This window comes from Schistocerca piceifrons, chromosome X, assembly GCF_021461385.2.
Source record: "Schistocerca piceifrons isolate TAMUIC-IGC-003096 chromosome X, iqSchPice1.1, whole genome shotgun sequence".
In the NCBI taxonomy this organism is placed as follows: domain Eukaryota; kingdom Metazoa; phylum Arthropoda; class Insecta; order Orthoptera; family Acrididae; genus Schistocerca; species Schistocerca piceifrons.
This window is the reverse complement of record NC_060149.1, coordinates 929,713,021-929,738,103: the sequence shown is the minus strand read 5'-3', so window position 1 is coordinate 929,738,103 and position 25,083 is coordinate 929,713,021. Positions and strand designations below refer to the sequence as shown.

Genomic DNA, 25,083 nt, shown 5'->3' with positions numbered 1-25,083 from the left:
TTAAGAAACTGGCTACCACCAAGCTTCTTAAGGGCTCCCCATAGACATGTCATCCATCTGTTCATAAAACTGGTCATTTGGTTCAAAGGATGTGGTGATAACTGGCAATGGCAAGGAAAGCGTTTCTGAAGAAGAGAAATTTGTTAACATTTAGTATAGATTTAGATGTCAGGAAGCCCTTTTTGAAAGTATTTGTATGGAGTGTAGCCAGGTATGGAAGTGAAACGTGGACGCTAAATAGTTTAGACAAGAAGAGAATAGAAGCTTTCGAAATGTGGTGCCACAGAAGAATGCTGAAGATCAGATGGGTAGATCAAATAACTAATGAAGAGGTATTGAATAGAATTGAGAGAAGAGAAATTTGCGGCACAACTTGACTAGAAGAAGGGATCACTTGGTAGGACATATTCCGAGGCATAAAGGGATCACCAATTTAGTAATGGAGGGCAGTGTGGAGGGTAAAAATCATAGAGGGAGACCAAGAGATGAATACACTAAACAGATTCAGAAGGATGTAGGTTGCAGTAGGTACTGGGAGATGAAGAAGCTTGCACAGGATAGAGTAGCATGGAGAGCTGCATCAAACCAGTCTCTGGACTGAAGAGCACAACAACCACATGTGATGATGAGACATTATTTAACCAGGTCTCCAGCATTAAAATCTGATTCCGTTGTTCCAACACTCCGTTAAGCAAAACCATACTAAACAGTGATACTACATCTAATCTGAACAATATATCTTCCACCTAGATGACTATGCCATCTAACTTGTTGATAAAGTATGATTAATTATTGAAGTAAAAGTCTGGTAAGCCCATACATGGTGTAAACGTGTTGCCAATAACTTGGCAGTCTGCTAGGTGGGCAAACCAACAGCAATTATTTCAGATGTTAGCTCAATGTATTTTTTGTGAATTCTTGGCTATCCAAATAACCTTGGTGGCAACACAACTGAACTGAACAAGCCTGAGTGCTGAGTCCAATTGAGAACCTCTTTATCAACTGCACAACAGTTACAAAAACCTTGTTGATGGGATCCTTACTTACTCCACTTATACATGTCTGCTGATCTAATAACTCAGTAATCTCAGTATTGTAGTTGGGCAGATTCATTCATAATTACTGTTACATGAGCATTGTTAGCAGGGAGAATGATAATACTACCATCCTCGTTCGGATGTTTTATAACATTCCTCCCATTCACAGCTATATTACACATTACTGACTGCCCAGCAGTGTCACTCTGTTCACTTTATAAATGTCTGTCTGTACACTGGCTATAATCTCCCCAATGTGCACAACTCAGAGGCTAAAAGCAAAATTTCTATGCTTGGCAAGTATTGATATCTTGTAGTTACACAGTGAATGTTTGGATAAATTGATAAAAGTGCAGGAAGTGTCTAAATACTGGGTCACATGATTAGGTTACACATTGTGAAACTATTACTTCTGTCTACTAGATATTGTCAACATATGCTTCCCCACTGTATCATGCAATCATCTGTGAATTTAATCCCAATCATAACTGCATACTTTCTTACTAATATGGAGACACATTAACTTGAATTAGTATAAAATTACTGTATACTGTTGGGCATACTCTTGAACAGTGATGTACTGCTGAGTTTATGAATGAGGACAAGAATGTAATTTAGGTGATGTTAAATACTGGAGTGCCTTAGAGTTCTTTGGACCTTGTGTCCACCTATCAATCAGCAGTGTTTAATTATACTGAAACAACATTATGTTATAAATCTAACCATTCCAATTACAGTTATGTTATATACCTAAAATCTAGGACAAAATTACTAACTATAAAAAGTAACCTCAAAGTTAATTTGAGAAGGATTTAATCTGAAATTTATACAGTGTTATGTATTTGGCATCAGTTGCAAATATCTCATGTTGGATTTGCAGCACACTAATGCCTTAATAGCTGAATATATTCAAGTCCTAAAATACACATAGTGAGATCCACATTAATGAGTAAGTGTTCTCACTGACCACGATACATAATAAACTGCAAGAAATAAGTAATATACACCATCCATCCAAAAAGTTCCAAGACTGGTTTTATTCCTGGCATGTAAGGGGCATCGGCACAGTAACTATGGTGGCAGCTTGAATTAACAACTGTAAACAACAGATGTGCATTCGACCGAACAGGCACCACTAAGTAGTGAGATGTGCATCTGTAGTGTGACACTGTTGTTATGTCACACATCTCAACGGAGTAACATCTCTAAATCATGTGTTAAAGACATTCATCAGAATATTTTGAAGTAGTAGTAAGTGTGTGCAAAGTTTGTCCCACACAACTTGACTCCTGAACAAAAACATCACATTGACACAAGCTATGAATTGATTGAAATACAGAAGTGGATAATTCTTTTCTGGGGGAAAAACAAAAAATTATTATTTGTGATGAGGTCTGCTGTTACCAGTATGAACCTACTACTCAACAACTAGGTGCAGAAATTCACATGAAGGGTCAACACTTTGATGAAATAAGCAACATTCTTGCCAATGTGATGTGCAAGTTGAATGACAACACCAAGAAAGAATTTTCTTACTGTTCACATGATTGTATGAATATTCTGTGTGTTATACTAATTTGGATGGTGGTGAACTATGTAGAACACTCGAAGCATTAAAATCATGATTTCTCTATTTTTATCTATCTAGCCTAGAAACGTTTTGGACAGACATGGTATATCACAATGATAAACAAAAAAAAAAAAAAATGCAGAAGTGAGTTCATTCAACCAACAGTCATTCTTCCCAGATATCATTCGATAATCGAATGGAGAAGGGGGAAAATTATAGTAGAGCAGACGTATCCTCTGCCCCCAATGTAAGGTGGCATGTGGGCAAAGATAAGAAAAAAAATCCAATTAAATGTGGGACTAATGAAAAGTGAGTGTATTACAAAAGCAATTTAAATTTACCAAAATGTAATACAGCAAACCGTGGTGTATGGGTGGGCGCATTGCATGCACACACACACACTCTCTCTCTCTCTCTCTCTCTCTCTCTCTCTCTCTCTCTCTCACACACACACACACACACACACACAATACACTAATTGTTACTTACTCCATAGTTCAAGATAAATTTCTCCAATTCTTGCAACCAAGCAGGATCTCTTTCAGTGTTGTCCTCAACTCCACTAGTATAAACAGGGTCACTGTATTTCAAAAGGTTGCCTGCATCATATATTTGTTTTAAGAATGATAGAGGATACTGAATGGTTGACTGCATAACTGTGTTTACCAGAACTTCTATGTAATGTATTGCTTCTGTAACCATGCCTCTCTCAGCTAAACGAAGTGCATATAGTAATTTGTATGCCTGCAACACAAATAATATGGGTATTAGATACTAATGATTAAATCCCTAAACCAAAGCAGTTCATAAAATAATAAGCTATATCATTATGAAATGACCAATGTTATCAATATTTCATTGCAGAAAAATTACTGCATAATGTGCAATAACAAAAAACTTTGAGCTATGAACTTTATACAATAACATTTTCCTTCCTTTCACCACACTGTGTAATCTAGCTCCCTAAAAGTAAATGTCACAATTCCCATGTTCAGTAGACTTTTCTTGTTTGTTGCTTTTAATGCCCACGTTCCTCTTACTTCAAAATAAGCCAAATACTTGAATAATACTTATTTCTTTCAATCACTAATGTGAAATTTTACACTGGTATCCACCTCCATACCACTTTTTCATGTACTACTTTGTATAGTGCAGGTACTATTTGCTCGTTTAGGATTTATGGGTACAATGTGTAGGTATCCTTCGGCTAGGTAGCTTAAAAAAATGTTATAACGTACAGAAAGAAAAAAATTATAAAATTATGAGAGACAAATGGTTGCCATTACGTACCTTCAGAATGTAATATTTTTAGTACTGCCAATAAACAGAAGGAATTATCCTACCTTTTCAAACTGTTACTTCCTTTGTCAAGGAGGAGCAACAATGGATGGGTTGGGAAGGTTAAAAAAAACAAGGGCAGGTCACTCAGACTCTAGGATGAGGGGGACCACCTGTTGCAAGGACGAGGGGAGATATTTCTTTCACTACTTTCTGTGTATTTTCCTTTCTTCTTACATGGAATGATGCTGAGAAAAAATTGTCTATGTGAACTTATGAGTCTCAGACAGAGTGAAAACTAAGTAATACAGAAAAAGAACTGTCCTGCTGACAGACATCAGCTGTGGGACAGATGTGGCCTCAACAGTGAGGAAAATTAGGTTCAGTGCGCTAAGTCACATAAACTGTGAAAGCCAGTGCCAAATTTCACCAAGTAGCTAACCACAGGATCAAGACTGTACATTACAGTTTTGAGGCTAATTATGTATATGAACTTTACGTGACACTGACTGCTGGCCTGTGGGTTTAAATAAACAAATAATTTTCCTCTATTTAACAAAACTGTGCAGGGTAGCAATATATTCCATATGGCATTACTGGCTGGGAGATCCCCACGGGTTTGGTTCAACCACGCAATTTGAAATGTTTTCTTTCTTTCTTTTTTTTTTTTTTTTTTTTTTTTTTTTTTACACACATAATGACATTTTTCCTTTGTAAAGTAGTAGGGCTTGTCTTAAGTGAATCTGAGAAGTGTAGGTGACTGTGACAAATGTGTGTGGAGTTAGGTGTAATGTACGTGTTGCCGCAGATGAGGAAAGACAGACTACACTGAGGTGAAAGCCAATGTCAGCACACAGTTCTATAACAGCTGCAAGGAGGCTGCCGCGGTTTAATTCCATATTCACTGGGCGGATCACTATTTACAGCATCACGTGCTCGCGCCATAAGACATTGTGGAAAAATTTAGAGTTTAACACAGCACACTACCACTAAGTCTCGTGACCAGGAATTTTGTGCCAGCACTACTTTTCCCCCTGCAAGCCAAATACTAGGCGAAAATTTCTTCCATCACCAGGATTTTTACAAGCTACCTTCAAGTCGATCAGCCCCAAACAAGTTTTGCTAATGACCTCACCTGTGGCTGTGACTACCGGATAGGGTATTCACAGTGACTGGATCTGTGGAAGCGTTTACAATGACGTGTGATACAGAAGTGCTTTGACGTGGAAGCACAGTGACACGTTAATAGTGAATTATTTAGAAATATAGGAGACAACTCACCTAAAGGCAGAAATGCTGTGTCGTTGACAGATACACACAGAAAAGGTAAAGAGCTTTACTTTGCTAGCTTTCGGAATGGAATTCCTTTCTCAAGCTGTAGGAGAAACCTGTACGCACACAAACACACACACGTGCCTGTCTTCCTACATTGTGCTCATAGCTCTCAATGCTAGTCTGTCCCAAGCAAGTAGTGTAGCTTTCATAGTCAACAATACACTCAATGAAGTCAATATTTATTATTGTTGTTGTTGTGTTCAGTCCGAACACTGATTTGATGCACCTCTCCATGCTATTCTATCCTGTGCACGCCTCTTTATGTCCCAATAACTACTGCATTCTACATTTATTTGAACCTGCTTACTGTATTCATTTCTCGGTCTCCCTATACAGCCTTTATCCTCCACCCCCATACTTCCCTCCACTACCAAACTGACAAATTTCGACTGAGCTCTTATTTAGGCAAGTTGTGCCACAAATGTCTCTTCTCCCCAATACCGTTCAGTATCTCCTCGTTAGTTACGCACTCTATCCGTCTAAACTTCAGCATTCTTCTGTAGCAACACATTTCAAAAGCTTCTGTTCTCTTGTCGTCCATGTTTCACTTCAATACAAGGATACACTCTACACAAATATCTTCAGAAAATACTTCCCAACATTTAAATTTATATTTCAAGTTAACAAATTTATCTTGGTCCAGAATGCTCTTCTTGTAATCGCCAGTCTACACTTTATATTCTCACGACTTCGGCCATCGTCAGTTATTGTGCTGCCCAAATAGCAAACACATCTGCTACTTGTAGTATCTCATCTCCTAATGTAAGTCCCATAGCATCACCTGATTTAATTTCATTACAGTCCAGTCCCCTTGTTTTGCTTTTGTCGATGTTCATTTTATACACTCCTTTCAAGATACTGTCCATTCCATTCAACTGCTCTTCCGAGTCCTCTGCCGTCTATTGCAGAATTACAGTGTTGTCGGTAGGGACCGGAAAACGTAGCTCCTATTTCTCGCAAAATTTGCATCTATTTTTGTCGAAAATTGCATCTATTTTCTTTGTTTGTAAATGATTGGATGCACAAATTCAAAAGGTCGGTCATGCTACACGAGTGAAGATAAACAAATTATTAGTTCTTTGAAACTAACTGTTAAAAAAAGTGCCAACTGGGAACTTTTTGACTGGAATGTTTGCTTTTGCAAAAGCTTAGACACCTTTTTCTTCTGACACGGCCTTTCTTTTCTTCGTTTTGCTTTTAAAAATGATTCTTTTGTTGAAAAGTAGCAGCACTTTCCTGCCAGTTAAGTGAATGTGACTCAGGTATAAGGTGTTCCTGGACATTATTTGTCTTTTCCCACCCAATATGAAGATTAAAAAATCTGCAGACCACTAATTTTTACCTTTCGTGGGCATTCGTAGCCCTGCGACCCGTGCTCGACAGTGCTACATTTAGAACTGACACGGCACTTAGTGTAGAAGTAGAACAAAATGTAAGGCAATTTGATTTTAACATTAGAGGAAGAATTTTGGGGCCGTTGAAAAATGTTACAGATTTTGTTTTCCAGTTGCTACAGCATAAAGAGCTGGCGCTATAAGCTATAATTGCAGATGGCCGGAGGGGAAACGGACGAGAATTTTGACCACCACGTGAAAAGGAGCAGTGTACAGAAACAAACTCTGCCTCCATTTCATCTCTTCTGGTGTCGTAAAGGTCATAATCGAAATCTGTGATCGACTAAGATTAGCCGCTTCACTTATTTCAAAAGAAGAAAACAACAAGCAACATACAACAACAAGCAACATACAACACAAAGCATGTGGGGACAGCTACTGCGAAATTGCTTGTTGAAGTTAGCAGAGTATTGTTAAAGACGTAGTTCAGGGCTGTCCTCTGGCGGTATTCAATGCAACTACAGCTCAAAACACCAGCCACCTAATTTTCCATGTTAAAACAGTCTGCATTACACTATCTTTTGAGCTTTAACTAATAAACAAACATACACATTTCCTTCTTATAACATGCTAGGTCTTGTGGCTGAGTACTACGTTGCATTATGCGGCGTGTAGCTTAAACAAACCATCCGACCGCCCACAATGACATGGTACCAGATCATTGGGTGCACTACTACATCATTGTGTCCATACACTTTATTTTACAAATAGGGTCTTGCACACATTACCCTTCCAAACTAGGCTTTGCCAGATGATGTACAATGCTAGTAACTGTTTACATTTTCAATACTGTATGCAGAAGATAAAGCTACTTCAACCTGTCTCTGATAAACACGTCATCTGTATACAATTCGCTTTGAAACAGCATCTCTTAAGTATTTTAGCATTTTGGCATTTTGAGGCAGAATTCACATCTATTGCAAAATGCAAATTTTTCCAGTCCGTAGTCACTGGCAAACATTACAGTTTTTATGTATTCTCCCTGAACTTTTTGATTCCTTCTCCAATATTTTCTTTACTACTTGCTCAGTGTGCAGATTACCGTATTTACTCGAATCTAAGCCGCACCTGAAAAATGAGACTCGAAATCAAGGAAAAAATATTTTCCCGAATCTAAGCCGCACCTGAAATTTGAGACTCGAAATTCAAGGGGAGAGAAAAATTATAGGCCGCATCTCCAAATGGAAACAAAGTTGGTTCATTGTAATATGAGACACAATTTAGGTCGAATGAATGACGATACAGCTACAGTAGTTTGGTTCGAGTCGTAAGTTAGCAGTTAAGCTTTACCAGGTAGCCATTGCTATGCGTCAGGCGCTCCGTCTGTATTTATACGGGTACCCTTCCTTTTCCACGTGCTTCGTCTGGTTTGAATTGATAGCTTATTTTTCTTTGATCTGATAAGCACAGTTTTCTTTGTTAAAGGTGTTTACGTCACTCTAAGCTGAAAATGCGTTACTGTACTGTGTCATGCATTGTTTGTCGCATTCTGATAGTGCGTGTTTACGGCCTGTCGCCGCTCGCGGCATGGCTTGCTTTTGTCCGCACTACCGCCGCCCCCCCCCCCCCTTTTTTTTTTTTTTTTTTTTTAAAAAAACAGGAATCGTCTCATTAGTGAAACAATGGCAAGAAATTGCTATTTGTTGTTACTTACACTGCTGCTTTCTTTGATAATGATCAACAAGAACCAAATAATAGAAGATGTTCTGAACGAGAGTTTAGCGAAAATTTTTCTCCGTTTGAAAATCTTTGCAGGCGCCTCTTTAGTATATTACATTCTACACAGAAATTAGAGTCATCTTAGATTTAAAAATCTATTCAATTGCCGTGCTTCATTCCTGACTGTATCATTATTAAGCATAAGAATAATACAAATATAAACATGACATGATATATATATTCTTCCGCGTTTGCTGTTGTCTCACTCTAGTTTCGTAGTTTATTAGGCAGACCAGATTTAAATGAGATAGCAGCAAACTTGAAACAATACATGGCAAAATGTTTATATGTGTATTATTCTTATGGTGACGAGAATACTGCATGTGATTCACAATTTATAAAAGTTCCTATTATAGCAACCATCTCTTCTCACAGATAGGAAAAAATTCAGAACGTAGAGTTGGCCATATTGACAAACATCCCAAACAGTCTTGCCAGTCGGATTTTCGTAGTACATTGAAAATAGTTCGTCTTCCACCTTTTTTTTTTTAAATTTATTTACTGACGCAGAGGTTTTGGCGCCAGTATTTATCTTTGTGCCTACAAAGCATGCCTGTGTAGCGCTACATATATTCGACGGCAGAAGTAAGTTGTGGCGGCACCCACCAACTTTTTTCAGAATTTCCGCTGACTTTGCACTTGATTTTAAGCCGCAGGTGGTTTTTTGGATTACAAAAAACGGAAAAAAAGTGCGGCTTAGATTCGAGTAAATACGGTAAATAACATCAGGGACAGGCTACAATACTGCCCTACTCCCTTCTTATTGTTTCCCTTTCATGCCCTTTAAGGGGGGTAGGACGTGAAACGGGCCGACTTGGAGCAGGAGAGGCACCACAGGACATTTTAATTTCCACTGTCTATATTTTTACAAGTAAATTCATAAAACTTTGTCAGCATGACCAGGAAGGATTCAGGATTCACACTCGTAGGCATCGGAAGTTCATAAACATAACAAAATAATTTTTTTTATATGTGAAATTTCATCTTTTTTACTTACTATTGGCTGCATTTGTTGCTATAAGTACACTTTTCTTCATAAGTAAGAGAGACTGTTCGATGAATTTTGCACAGCATACAAAACATACATACAGGTGTCAAACTCTAGAACCTATTTAATTTATGAAAAAATGAATGAGCTGTTACGTTTTAAGCTTTGTCTTTAGAAAAAAATCAAATTTTGTAGTTAATTATCTCAATTTTTACCATAGTTTTTAATAGATTTGGAAATTCTACAGTTTCATACACCTGTAAGTATGGTTTGTATGCTGTGCAAAATTCGTCAAAGAATCTCTGTTGCTTGTGAAGAAAAATTTAACTATAGCAACAAATGCAGGCAATAGTAAGCGAAAAAATGATGAAATTTCACACATAAAAAAAATTATTTTGTTATGTTTTTGAACTTCCACTGCTATGATTGTGAATCCCGAATCCTTCCTGGTCATGCTGACATAGTTTTATGAATTCATTTGTAAAAGTATAGACAGCACAAAATAAAAGTCCTGTGGTGCCTCTCCTGCTCCAAGTCAGCCCGTCTGACGTCCTACCCCCCTTAACTCTTATCACTGTTGCCTGGTTTCTGTGTAAATTGCATAATCTTTTCACTTTTCTATATTTTACCCTAGCTAAAGAGTTTATTCTAGCATCTTCTAAGATAAATTGTACGGCCAGTATCACCTCACATGTTTCTGCACTTTTCCGGAGCCAAAATTTATTTTCTCTGAGGTGGGCTTCACCCACTGTAAATAATTTGTCTCGGTATTTTGCAGTTATGACTAATTAAACTGTCAGTTCAGTAATATTCACACCTGTAACCACCTGCTCTATTTGGAAGTGGAATTATTACATTCTTCTCGAAGTCTGATGGTGTTTTGCCTGTTTTATGCACGTTGCACACCAGGTGGAATAGTTCTGTCACGGCTGACTCTTCCTTGGATATTAATAGTTCTGATGGAATGTCATCTCTCCCAGATCTCTTGTTTTGACTTACATCTTTTAGTGCTCTGTGAAATTATTTCTGCAGTATCATATCTCCCATCTCATTTTTATCCATTTCCTTTTCCTTTCCTATAAACTTGCCTTCGAGTTCATTTCCTTTGCATAGTTCCTCTACATATTTCTACCACATTTCTATTCTTTGCTTATTACTGGTTTTCTGTCTGAACTGGTGATATTCACACAGCTGCCTCTCTTTTTCTCTCAAGGCCTCTTTAATTTTTCTATAGCGGCATCTATCTTTCTCCTAGTTCTACCTAGCCATCCCTTCTTAGCCATTTTGCACTTTCTCTCTCTCTCTCTCTCTCTCTCTCTCTCTCTCTTTCGACATCTGTATTCTCTTTCGCCTGCTTAATTTGCTGCATATTTATATTTTCTCCTTTCATCAATAAAAGTCAGTATCTCCTGTGATATTCAAGGATTTCTATTGGCTTTGTCCTTTTACCTATTTGATCCTCTGCTGCCTTCATTATTTCATCTCTCAAAAGGTGCCCATTCCACTTTTACACTATTCATTCAATCTGTGCCAAGACAAGTGTCGCTTAACACTCTCTCTGAAACTCTCAACAACCTCTGGTTCTCTCAACTTATCCAGGTCCCTATCTCCTTAATTTCCTATCATTTTGCATTTTTTTCAGTTTTAGTCTACAGTTTACAGCCAATAAATTATAGCCAGAGTCCACATCTGTCCCTGGAAAAACCCTACAATTTAAAATCTGGTTTGAACACACTGTCTTACCACTATATAATCAATCTGAAATCTTACAGTGTCACTACATTTCTTCCATGTATACAATACAACCTTCTTTCATGATTCTTAAAACACGTATTAGTGATGATTAAATTTCTTCTGTGTAAAATTCTACCTGACAGCTTCCTGATTCATTCCGTTCTTAAAAGTTCATAGTCCACTATTTTTCTCTCACTTCCACTTTCTACTATTGATTTCCAGTCATCCATCACAATTAAATTTTTCTTTCCCTTAACTGTCTGAATAATGGCATCTCATCATACATTATTTCAATCTCTTCATCATCTGTGGAGCTACTTGGCATATAAACATGTACTACTGTGATGGATGTTGGTTTCCTGCCTGTCTTGGCTATGATGATTCATTATGCTGTTCATATTATCCACACTCCTATTTTCTTATTCATTGCTGGCCCTACTCCAGCATTACTCCATTTGATTTTCTATTTATATCCCTGTAATTGCAAGATGAGAAGTCCTGTTCCTCCTGCCACCAAACATCACTAATTGCCACTACATCTACCTTCAACCTATCAACTTTCCTTTTCAAATTTTCTAACCTACCTGCTCAATTAAGGGATCAAACATTTCAAATTCTGACCTGTGGAATGTCACTTGTTTTCCCTGATGATGATAATTTATTAATAAGAGAGATTCCTGACAATGACACACAATGACACACAATGACACACAATGAACAACATTGAACAATGAAACTCCAGGTAGGAATATCAATGTAGGAAAAGACAGACTGCTACTTACCGTAAAGAAGATACATTAAGTTCCAGACAGGCATAATTAAAAGACACTTTCATAAAGCTTTCAGTCACAGCCTTCATCAGTAAAAGAGAGACACACATCATTCGTACACACAAGCAACCACACCTCATGCACACATGACCGCCACTTCAAGCATCTCTACCCAAGATGCTAGAGTTAGCAGTCGTATGAATGAGGTGTGCTTGCTCGTGTGTACGAATGATGTGCGTCTCTCTTTTACTGATGAAGGCTGTAGCTGAAAGCTTTATGTAAGTGTCTTAATTGTACCTGTCTGCTACTTAACGTGTCTCCTTTGCAGTACTGAACAACAATTACACAAAATATATCATGATGATGTTAATACAACATATTTTAAGAAAGGCTATGGATTTGTGGCTGTAGTAATAATTAGGGTATGCCTGATACTGACAGAAGTTATTGATATGTATCTTTTAATGAAGGTTTCTCCCATTAATCAATAAAATGAAAGTTTACAAAGATGAGAATAACACATACCTCGAATTGTGGTAGTTCAAAATTTGTATTTGCTAGTTGGCATGCGTATATGTATATTTCTGTCATTTGAATAGCTTCATTAGTGGCAAACTCCATGAATGGTTTTACATGGGAAGAGCCAATCAAAACAAGTTTTGAAGCTTTGTTGGAATAAATACCAAATGGGAGCTGAGCCATGAGATAACAAAAATGCGCTGCATGGAGGCAACCTCTGGCTCCTGGAAACAGTGAGAAAGCATTAGATCAAAAACATTAACAAATCACAAAACAAAGGAACTTATTAGATATACAAGAATTGTAAATAAAGTTTCAAAGGGTACCTAAAGTGTCTCCAAGAGTAGTAATTGCTTTATGGTCGAGTTCTGGTCGTTGTGTCGAATTTGATAATATCATTGCCAAATGTGGTTTCCAGTCACCCCACTCCTCATCTGCACAGCACTGAATGGCAGATCAAAATAAAACGTTTAATGCATCTGTATTGTAATATGAAAAATTAAATTATTCTTATAACAGTACACAGAAACCTATAACTGTACATAGATTACTCAAAATCCATTGTACTTTTTCATTAGTAATAACTGCATGAATTGCATGCCTATAGAAATATTATTGCTTGTGTACTACTTTCAGTTCTTAGGAAACAGGAATTTATTCACATGATGGTATATTTTTTAGTACTTTTATACTTACTTGCGTAACTTATACACTTTTCATCAATAATGAAATAGGGTATGTGACCATCATTATTACAAAATAGCCTCATCATTCTAAATCCAGTTACGAGGGGGAAAAGATAATCATTCCTATAAATGCTTCTACTGTTTTCAGTTGTCAGATGAGATAGCCTAGCAACCTGAATTGCACTTATGGAAGGAGGCATGTTTTAAAAGTATGTGTCACGATCTGGGCTATTTCCTTTGATGTTACTTTGACAACTTCATTTTTCCAAATGACAGCTAATGAGCAAGTCACTTTTCCCAGAGAGTAGTCATCACACAGTTCTGTGAGTGCCTCATGGTCTAATGTGTCTATTATTTCACAAACAACTGGAGCACACTGGTATCCGAAACAACACATGTACTTCAACGGCTACCAACTGTAACATGGTGGTTATGGTGACAAATGATGGGCATATCACATATGAGCACTGCTTCTTGTGCCTTGGCCATTTCACCATGTAAGTTATTCTTTCTAAGGGAATGACATCCCCTTACCTTAATGACAGCAGAAAACTTAATATATATCTCTTAGACACACAGTTACATTTTTTTCTAGGAACTGAAGTTCCTCCTCCCCAATTTCTGAAGCCAGTCATATGGCTCCACAGTACCTCAATCATCTACTGGTATATTTATTCTTTCCTCTCTTTTTGCATCTTTGACAGGACTCCAATGACATTGGAAGTCGACTATACAAACTTAATGGTTCTTTTAAGCAAACAACTTCAGTTTCCCAATCTTCAACATTAGAGATAGCTGGTATTTTCATCTCTTATGTTTTAAACCCTGTTTTATTGCCTTTGTTCTATTCTTTCTTGGAACAACCTTCCTTTCAGGTGATATGTTGAGAAAAATTGAATGAACTAACTATTGTAGTAGAAAGCATGGCCCCTTTCCCCTTGGAGGAGGGGAGGGAGCATATACGGTCTCACAACATCTGCTACAGGCAAACTGCCACATGCAGATTGGCATGTACAGTGGCAAGAACAGATGTTGGTTGATGCATTGACAGTTTGTACCTGCAATGATATTAACACTGTTTCACAATGGGAAACATTAGGTTAGAAATGATACACGCTATATGTATTTGAATTATGCTGTTACCTCATCACATAGCACCTTTTATAACTATTATTTCTTGTAGTTTCTGCTCTTTGACATAGGCTGGACATAAGTCACTCCAAACTGAATGTTTGCCTATACAATTACCATATATTAGCAGGGAAATGCAGCTTACATCTGCGCCACAAGCTACTTGGTCACGTGTCCTGCAAGGAACATAATCTTTACACAAAAGTGTACAGTGGACAGAATTTTGCCACTTGAAACATCATAAGTGATTTGGTAAAAACACTTGTGTGTAATTTTTGTGGGTCCATTCTTCTACCCTTGTTATCCATAGGTATCACCAGCACTTTTCTCCAGTCTCTTAGGACTTTGCACTGGGGGAGAGAGTCACGATATATGCATGCTAAGTAGGGAGCTAGTGCCCTAGTGCAATGCTTGTAAAACCTAATTGGGGTTCCATTCGGACCTGGAAAATGACTTTTTTTCAACTCTTTCAGTTGTTTCTCTACGCCTGGACTGCTTATTAGTATATTGGCCCACCAAAGTCTGTTTGATGGTCAAACTACAGTATGTCTGTACGATTCTCCTGCATGAATGATTTCTTAAATGTAAAATTTAAAATTTTGACTTTCATTTTTCTATCTTCTACTGTCACACCAGTCTGGTCGACAAGTGGCTGGATGGAAGCCTTAGACCCACTAAGCAATTTCACAAAGGACCACAATTTTCTTTGGTCCTCGGCCAGATCTTTTGCTGAGGTGTGACAATGGTCGTTGATTTATTAACTTCAGTAACCATAGGTGCCATGATGACATCATGTTCACTAATCCCTGTCTTTATGCTGATGCTGTCTATAACAAAAGCCTCTTTGAACCTACAAGGTCTAAGACACTTTAAATTGCACATGGGCTGCTGAACTAGCGGCTCAAGACAATTTTTGGAAAACATGTTCAAAAGTACATCACAGGACTGTATCTGTACCCCTACAATGAATCCAGAGACGTCCCAGTCTATATTCAGTAGGTTAAAAGTTGCTTCCAACTAGTACTACATGATCTGGGTATTTATGCATTAATGACTGTGGACTTTTTGTTTGAATGATTCTAGAGCTATCACAGTCGAACCAGATTGCCAGTAAAAATATATAACAGTTAATTTGCTTTCACTATGACCTTTTATATGGGACCAGATAACTTCACTGTCATAATTTCAACAACAACAGGAACAATATTTTTGTCTACTGCAATGGACACTTCCCCTCCTATGGGTTCTAATCTATCTTTCCAATATACATTCCATGACTCGCTAAATATCTTCGAGATTTCTCCTTTTGGTTTCAGTCAGCTCTTGGGCCCAAGGATAGTCTGAGTGCGAGAACTTCCCTGGAGGGCAGTAAATTCAGAAACTATGTTACAAATACTTGGCCAATTTACTGATAAAAAAGTTTGACTGTCAAAGTGTCTTTGCTACGAACATGGGATGATTTCCCTATTTGCAAATTGGCTGGTGAGTGTTCAGACCACCTTAAACTACTGCCTAGCCTTAAAAAAAACATGTGCATTCCATAAGTACTCTGCCAACCAAGTAGCTGCTTCCCTTGTGTAGTGCACCCCTGACATATCAAGGGGAGTCCTAAAATTACCCATCAATAACATAGGGCCAGAAATCTGCAGCCAGGACTGTCTCTGAGTCGACAAAGTCTTTGGTTGAGAGCCTCTACTCAATTCCAAAGCAAAGGACCTTGATCAACTCGAGGAGCAATTCTGCAAATTGCGAGCGCTGCTTAAAACTCACGTGCAAGACCAGCAGCCTTCACCACCTCCTCCAGCCACATGCACGAATTGAGGATGGTCACAGAAGCAATGCAACAGGCACCGTTGGTGCCAACATGAGCCACAATTTGCAAATGACTACATCTTTCACACTCAACAGTTGTAGGCGAGGCTGCCTCCACACCTCTGATGAGGACCCTCGGCAGATATACCAAGTGCACATTGGTTTTCTTTCCAGCCCTGAACATTATCTTCCTAAGGGGTTCCATAATGTGGTGAACATTGGAACTCCCAGTAGCTAGCAAATCGCTTCCCCCATATGCCTGCTCAGACCCTGCTGAAGGAATGGCCATCTGTTCACTCACAGGGCAAATAGGCGAGGCCAGACAGCTAGCCTCCACATTGGCCCTACACCTCGAGCTACCCATAAGTGTTAACAACTGCCACTCACCCTGATGTGACAGCGGATCAACCGCATCAGGTACACTAGGACGTGCCTCAGCAGTAGAGCCGATGGGCTAAAAATATGACAGCTGAGACGTCCCTCATGACATGCCAGATTCTCCGCCATCGCTACACATCCTCTGATCCCGTAGTCTTCCTCGCCTCAAGTTCTGTTAGGCCCTGCCCCACACCCACATTCATTCATGCCCCTAAATTCATTTACCCAGCACTCTCATATTCCTCTGTGTGGTCACCATTTCCTCTGTTCTGTGTCATCTCCTCAATCCACTCCCCCAGGTCACTGTGCGTTGTGTACAACTCCCTCAGCCTGTGAGCAGAATTAGCTCATCAGCACCACATTTCTATCATGTACACCTACTGCCTCTCCCTCCCAGCCATCAGCCACTCTTTCCAATCCTTGCTATCACTCCCCACCCATTTCTCTCCTCACCCACCACACCTGACACCAACCTTTTAAAGTCAAACTGCAGTTCTAAAATCGTGTAGCCATGCAGGTGTATATGTAGTGTACTATGGCTAAAGAATGATTTGTCTGAAAGCTAGCATTGCTTTCTGTCTTGTTTATATGCCTGTTGGCAACTGAACAATAAGCTAAATTACTCCTTCCATTATTTATATCGCATAAAGTATATACTTACCTGCAAACTGAATTTTTCATCATATCAATAGAAATAGTGTTAGTGTTTCAAGAAAAATATAGTTAACTAAGAAATTCAGAGATGTGCTTGTGAAGAATATACAAAGCCTTGGAGTCCAAGACTTTTGTAATATTCACTGTTAGAGATATTTGCCACAAGATGATTTTGGGGTTAAGACTGATTGAAGTCCATACTTCAAATTACTGGAACAGGGCAATAAAGAGGTCACAGATATTAGAATGTTCCTTAACAATTTTAACAGTGAGTTATTTATTCTGTTTGCATTTACCATTTACAAGTAGTTTTTTCTTTTTTTTGATCACAGATGTGAACTAGTAATCTCCACCCACCTCTTTTTACACATTACAAAAATATACCTTTTTCTACAGTACAGAAGGAGTTGTCAAGGACAAGATTTTTCAGTTTGTTTTCAAATTTAGTTTTACCCCCTGTCAGACACTTTATATCATTTATTAAGTGATTAAAATTTTTGGTAGCACAATTGTGAACCACTTTTTGTGCTAAAGACAGCCTTAAGGTGGAGTAATGAATGCCATTTTTTCTTCTGGTATTGCAATTATGTACATCACTGTTCATTTTGAACTGCAGCATAATATTTAAAACAAATTTCATAAAGGAATAAATATACTATGAAGCACTAGTCAAAATGTCTAACTCCTTAAAGAGACATCTACAAGATGATCATGGGCAAGTACCAATATTAATCTTACAGAATGCTTTTGTGCTATGGAGACTTTCTTTCTTAAAACTGAGTTATCCAGAGCACTATTTCACATGACACTGTTGAATGAAAATACACAAAATATGTGTACTTACTGATTTGTCTCTCCCCTAAGATTTGCAACGGTTTGAAGTATAAATGTGGTTGAACTAAGTCATTTCAGATGTGCAGAACTGAATACGCTGTGTATCTTTGAAACAGAGTGAAACCAGTCACAGAAAACCATTCAATAATATTATACTTTTAAGAACATTATTTATCATTTCTTCTGCTGCTGTATAAATGTTTAGACTGATTACAATACTAATGTCATCTGTAAAAATACATAATTCTGCTGCTTGTACATTAGGTAGGTCGTTACATATACGAGAAACAATAGGGGACCTAAGATTGAGACCTGGAGAACCCCATAAGTGATTTCTCCCCAGTCAGAAGAATCTCCCTTGCTTACACTGGTTGAATTTGAACCAAGCACAACTTTCTGGTTAGATATGGCATCACCCACATGTTGGGTATACCATCAATTCCATAAAACCTCAAGTTTATCCAAGGGAATATTCTAATTTACATTGTCAAATGCCTTAGATAATTCATAGAAAATATCAACCAGCCCTATTTTGTTTGTTAATGCTTGTAAAATTTGGTGAGTGGATGTGTAAATGATATTCTAAAACTGAGCAATTTTTCTGAAATCAGAACTGTGATTTACTGAGGATATTACTGTTGTTCAGCTGGAATGCTGCTCTAGAATACATTACCCTCTAAAAAATTTTGGAAAATTATGTCAACAGTGAAACAGGTCAGTTGTTATTGATATCTCTTCTATAATTTTTCTTATAGATGTGTTTAATAATGGTATATACCAATCTTTCTGGACTTAATGATGCATTACATATTTCAGGAAAGATGTGAACACATCTTTAGTACTCTTTTGGAAATTCCAGATGAACTTTTATTTTTGAGTGAAAATATAATTTTCTTAATTTCAGAAGGAGAAATGGGTGGGACATCCATATGACAGAATTTTACATGACTTGCTTTTTCAACATACCATACAGCTTCGATTTTTCTCTTGAACTGTTTGTCCCTGTATTTTCTACTACATTCAAAAAATGATTATTAAACATATCTGCTACCTGTGACTGATCATTTATAGCCCTTCCATTTAAATAAATAGTGATGTTATCCTGTTCGGTGGCCTGTTGTACTCTCACTCATTTCACTGCATTCCACGCAGATTTAAGTCTGTTACCAGAATTACTGATTTATAGCATAATGTGCATGTTTCTTGACTTTTTAATAACTTTTCTTAATAATTATGAGTACTTTTTGTAGCGTGCAACTCCAGCACGATCTTTGCTTATTCATGCCAATAGATAAAATTTCCTTTTCCTTTCACAAGACACTTTAATCCCTTTATTGAACAATAGTTTTATACATGGATATACAAAAAGCAATGTGCGGAAGTAGGTATTTTACACAAAGAGATTACAGATAAGCAGAAACCATATATTTTACACAGTGGTGAGAACAGTGTCGCTGGAGATGATATTTCGCTGCGGCCCCTGATGTTGTCTGAAGTTGCAAATAGGGATGCACAACTAAGTTAACACCTATAGACCACTGCCATCTTATTGTGAATCAGTTGGTTTTCTGATGACAGTGGAGAATATTGCCAATCAACTAAGTCTACACCAATTTGATGTGACAATCACTGAGACCATTCTATATGACATATCAACTAAGAAAAACTTTGTGGCTGTATTGACAACATTAACAGCTGGAACATACAGCACAGTTTACATATCTGTAGGTATCTATGGAGCTAAAAGTAAATACCCAAATTTTGCACATGGATGTACATTCTATGTTTATCTCATAGAAGTTGTACGAAATATGCTCCTGCATGAAATCAAAGGTTAAAAACAAACACATGCAGTGGAGAATATCCAACAAAAATAGCCACTTAGTCCTTAATGTAATATGAGGACTTATTTTCATAACATAATTAGAAAACACACACAACTGTCTGATGGTAAAGGAGACTAGAAAAATTTCTATCCGGCTAGGACTAAGAAAATAACAAGAAGGGGAAATTTTAACAGGACATTAGAATAGTCTGGTCCTTCCGAGAGGCACTTCATCTCATAAGAAACATAATTCAAATACCTGGATACAGTTATCTATTGAAACTGTTTGAAATCAATTAGTTTCATAGAAATTATTAATATTTGTATACAAAGTTTATTAATACTTACTGTAACAGCAGCGGGTTGACGACCAGACATGAGCTGATATAATGTCTGTAAAGGATCATTCATCTTCAGACCATTGGCAAATCTCATCATGACCTGAGCATGTGTTCGCTTATCCATTTTTGAGGCAAGGAATAAAGCATGTCCCCAGAGACCATGCTTCATTGCCCATTCTGCAAATAATTAGGGAAAAATTTGTTTCAAATTACAGATTATTCAGTGGATGAATTTACAGTGAATTAAGTGTGAATAAATAACGAGAAACAATAATTACAAAAAACAGCAATGAATACATTCCTGGGGTTTGCATTTCTACAGTGTTTTTTTTATTGCTCACTTTGACTGTAGACATTTTCAGTAAAGCCATTCAAGGCTGTCAGGGTACTGTTGAGTGCTAGCTGACTCCAAAAAATACTGTGGGGCCTACATACTTGTGAAATGATTATAAATTGAACAAGACATTCATTACTGAGGAAACTGGTTTACAAAAAAGCATGGCAAGATTTCACTTCTACTGCTGAAAATCTGCACCCATTAGTGTAGTGAACCATAGCTATTTGACTGTCACTGGCCTCATTTACCTATACATATATAAATTAAAGTCTCCCACAGTTTCTGTCTCTGTGTTTGGGCTAATTTTAGCACCTACAGTAAGGATTTTGATATGATTTTCACTAATAGATAGACTGATTTACAAGGAACATTTTTATATATAATTTACAAATATTTCATAAAAATTGGCTGAACTATAACAAATTGAAGTCCCCATCATCGTAAAACTGCTCAGCTGCAGTGCACAGCCAGTGATTGGGATGCATAACATATTAAGCGGGTGAGAACAGATTTTTTGGTACAGAATTTATGTTTAAGATGTGTGAAGGGAAATAAAAAGTCTGCTTGTGCTGGAATGGTGCTGTAGTCAGTCGGCCAGGAAGTGACCATAGCTTGCACTGAACTCCACTGTGGTCGGGCGGACCACGGCGTACTGGTGCTACAGTTGGGTAACTAAAAAGTGGCTATCACTCGCACGGAACTCGCACTGTAGTTGAGCAGACTAGACAGTGTGGTAACTTGTAGCTCTCACCATTGCCATAATTAGACATTTAACAGAAAATGTTCTTGTCTCCTGAGAACTTTGCTGACATGTGTTGCTTAAGTTGTTTAAATTATATGAAACTGACAATATTCAGTTGCTTATTGTTGTTCTCCAAATTTTAAACACAATTCTGCGCATCTGTCTGTAACCAAAATTACCACTACACCAGATAAGTCATCAGGCTGTAGCTACTTAGTGTTACCAGCATGAAGCTGAGCTATGTCACTTGTTTTCTATAATAAGATGGTAGTCTTCTTTGCCACCATTGTCACTGGGAACACACTAGTACAGCTGCCATTTACTGACAGGATATTCTATATTTGAGTACTATACAATGCTGTGATAGTGCTTTATGTCAAATTTTTCAGCAGTGTTAAGACAAATGTGCAAAAGTCTACGCAATACTATGTAAAAATGCCTAACTGAATAGCTGCTACTTAAGAAGGCAAAATCAGTATTTTGAATGTGGTACTCGAAGTATGTTAACATTTCTTGGAGAGGTCAGATGAATCAAAAAAGGTTAAATATAATGAATTGTCAACATCAAGATAATAAGCTATAGCACAGGCTCATACAAAGGTGGTCAAAGGAATTTACTTTGGCAAGTTAGAAGGATTATCTCAACATTAGTCTACAGTTGGTAATGTTTCTTGGAGAAGCAACTCACTTCAGTTTTAAAAGTTGCTTCTAGTTTACTGACAGCTTCAAGAAATACAACACAGAAGAAAATTAATGCTCATCTCTCATATAAATAATTTTCACTCTTTTTTTTGCCATTCCTCACTACAAATAAACTCCATCTATGTCTAACTGCGATCACAAATAACTGCAAAAAATGCAACTACTTCTCCAGGCAGTACTGTCATAAAAAATTATTTCAATATTACTGTAAAACTCCATATTAATGAACCCACTTTTAATTAATATTTCTGTTGGTTCCAGTGAAATTGCCAAAAGAAAGATGTTACTTGGATTTGGTTTTAATGATCCTTTTTTAAGGAAAAGTTCACTTTTAAGGAATAAGTATTAGTTTCTAAACTGAAATCTATTCATAATGAGAGTCTTAACATTTTTGAATGAGTTGTGTTAAACTGTTCACAGAGAAAATGTCAATAACTCTCAATCTATTCTTATTGCTCACAGCTGATTCTTGTCAAAATAGACCAGTAAGTATTTAAATGCTTGTATATAGGAGCTACGTTACTTTAGTATGTGTCAAACACTTTATGGAGTGATCTTCTTCTTCTTCTTCTTCTTCTTCTTCTTCTTCTTCTTCTTCGTTTTCTACATCACAGTTTTAGGTAGATAATTTTGAACAAGTGCCAATTCCCACACACACAGTTCAGATGATATGTCATCACAGAAAACATTGCCCTTCAGTTCTAGTGCGCAAACTGATTACTCTGTACTGATTGTCAAAGTGTTAAATACTACAATGGAAGTTTACTGTAGTTATGGCTAGCAACATAAAAAAAAAGCTTTGAGAATCGGCAGAAGCTGACCATTATTCTAACGAAGAGGACTATCTGAACAGTAAACTCTTCAACAGGTGAAAGAAATATAATTTGAAACCGTCTTTTTTTCTGCAGGATGTACTGAAAAATAAGAAGGCATTCTTGAATGCTGGAACTCTGTCTTTTGTATTTAAAAAAGTAAGAACATTCATGTTTCAACCTTCAAAATGGCCTACACACATCCAGTTTAAACGAACCATTATCCCCTCATGTCAAAATTCGGACAGTTTTCTGAACTGAAGGTGTGTAGGTTATATTAAGTTTCCCTGCCAGTTCCCTGAAAGCTGGCATTCTGTGCTGTTTGTGTGGGACAATAAAGTTACAATGGAGAACAGAAAATGTTCAAATGTGTGTGAATTCTTAAGGGACCAAACTGTTGAGGTCATTGGTCCCTAGACTCTCACACTACTTAAACTAACTTATGCTAAGAATGACACACACACCCATGCCCAGGGGAGAACTCAAACCTCTGGCGGGAGGGGCTGTGCAATCAGTGACATGGCGCCTTTAAACGTGCAGCTAGGAGAACAGAAAAAGGAGAGCTTTTTCTCCACACAATTGGAGTAAGAAACACATTCTACAGCCACAATTCCAGGTTGAGATTAGGTACAGTTGCCAGATGTCGTAAAATAAAAAGAGTGGCCACTTATTTGTTTATAACAAAATCACAAAAAGTTACATGGCCCTTCCATATATTTATTAGAGTGTATAAAATATAAAGAACACAAAACAACATACTAATCATTTTCAGACATTCTTAACTTTAAACTAATTTTCTAGTGAAGGCTAATGCATCAGGAGCACATTCTGAACCATGCGTGAATTAGTTTGCAGATGCTGGAGAAAGCAGTGTAAGTTAGTATTGCTGGTTGTTGCTACAGTTTGGAAGCTCACGCATTGCCAGCATTCACAAAATTCAACATTACAGAAGAAACTATGATAAAGTCATATTTTCAAGAAGATAAGTTTTAAGATTATATTTATTCCATGAAATATAGTTTATAATTGACTTACACACAAAAACGGAGAATTAGTCACTCCAGGTAAAAAAATAAGGAGCAGAAGAAAATTTGGGCAAAAAAACGGAAGGTCCGTTAATAATGGAGAGTTTGGTAACATTAAGTTCAGTTTACAGGTGATTGGGGAAATTGTACAATTACAGTGGCAACTGTTCATTTATCATCGGTGAAGTCTAGTCTCTTGGGCAGGTGGACAGCCTGTTTGAAATAAGCAGTAATCTTGAGTAGTCGCTCAGAAATGACATCACAAGTAACAAACTGACTGGTTAAACAAAAATTTAATTCGAGAATGTGAGGTAATTGACTCTGAAAGTACTGAACATTGGAAGATGAATGTGTTGCCATGTCTGACAATGAATGTGTATCCAGGAACATTTTCCATGCTGATGGACCTGATATGATCTATAATTTATTAACGTAAAAAAAATATTCCTAGTCCATTCAGTAGAAAAATGTCATGGAGGTTGTATGTTTCCAGCATTAACAAGGAAAAATTTTAAACTCTCAGGTGATCTAAAAATATAAAAGCAATACTGTGCACATACAATTTTACTGCAATGCCTGGATGACAGTTGAAATTTGTATGACGTTTCTTAGGAGTGTAGATGCTGAGATGGGTGGAGCAGGAAGGAAGATAATTCTTATTACAGACAGATGTCGTGCACACCCAAAGGTTGCGACATTCCTTTGGAATGTTGATGTGTTTCTACCTGTTAACTGTATATGTTACCTGCAGCCTCCTGGACATAATTCATCCTGTGGGAGCTAAATACAAACTGGCTGTTGTGCAAAGGTCAGTTTCATTCATGGAAAGAAAAGAAGTAACAAGAGTGGATATTTTGCAGGCTATGCACATGTTTGCTGCCACCTGTAATGTTTTGATACCTACTGGCTGCAGCTCAGTGTCAGTTGCCATGTTCTTACATGGTAGGAAAATGTCATGGAGGTAATTTCCCTGAATGCTGTCACACATACTTCAGCATGTATGACATTTCAAGACACTGTTGTGATGACAGACAGCCTGACTTTTGTGGTGTTCTAATAAAGAACCAAGCACAGTTGGTAAATGATGGGAGGATGAAGAAGGGGGAGAGGAGGAGAGGATGATGGTGATTCAGCTGCCTTTTGCTGCAGCTGTTAGAAAGTGTTTTTCATTGGTAAGTGTAGATGAGTTGGTTTTAGCAAATACCAACCAGCTACAGTGACAATTCCTCTCAGTATGTTATGCTGGCAGGAAATAGCAAACTACACATTTTTATAGTTTTTTATTCATGAAATAAATTATATATTTAAGGATTTTTTCCTTTTCATGTAACTGTATTTGTCTATTGCATTATCTTAATAATATAAACAATTTATTCTCCATTCCAGATACTGCCTTTAAATCTAGATACCAACTGGTGATTTTAATGTAAACTTATGCATGCCTATTAAATTAATGAATC

General features: G+C 37.4%; 1 protein-coding gene across 3 annotated transcripts in view; it reads right to left on the bottom strand.

Moving 5' to 3' along the window:
- LOC124723218 (protein transport protein Sec16A-like) overlaps window positions 1-25,083 on the bottom strand; it is a 228,572-nt gene that overhangs the window by 51,532 nt on the left and 151,957 nt on the right. For all 3 annotated transcript variants that reach the window (XM_047248405.1, XM_047248404.1, XM_047248406.1), the window contains 4 exons: window positions 20,013-20,182; window positions 12,671-12,788; window positions 12,351-12,568; window positions 3,097-3,351 (listed from right to left, as the gene is read on the bottom strand). In XM_047248405.1, coding sequence (XP_047104361.1) covers window positions 3,097-3,351; window positions 12,351-12,568; window positions 12,671-12,788; window positions 20,013-20,182 — 761 coding nt within the window. The remainder of the gene's footprint in view (window positions 1-3,096; window positions 3,352-12,350; window positions 12,569-12,670; window positions 12,789-20,012; window positions 20,183-25,083) is intronic.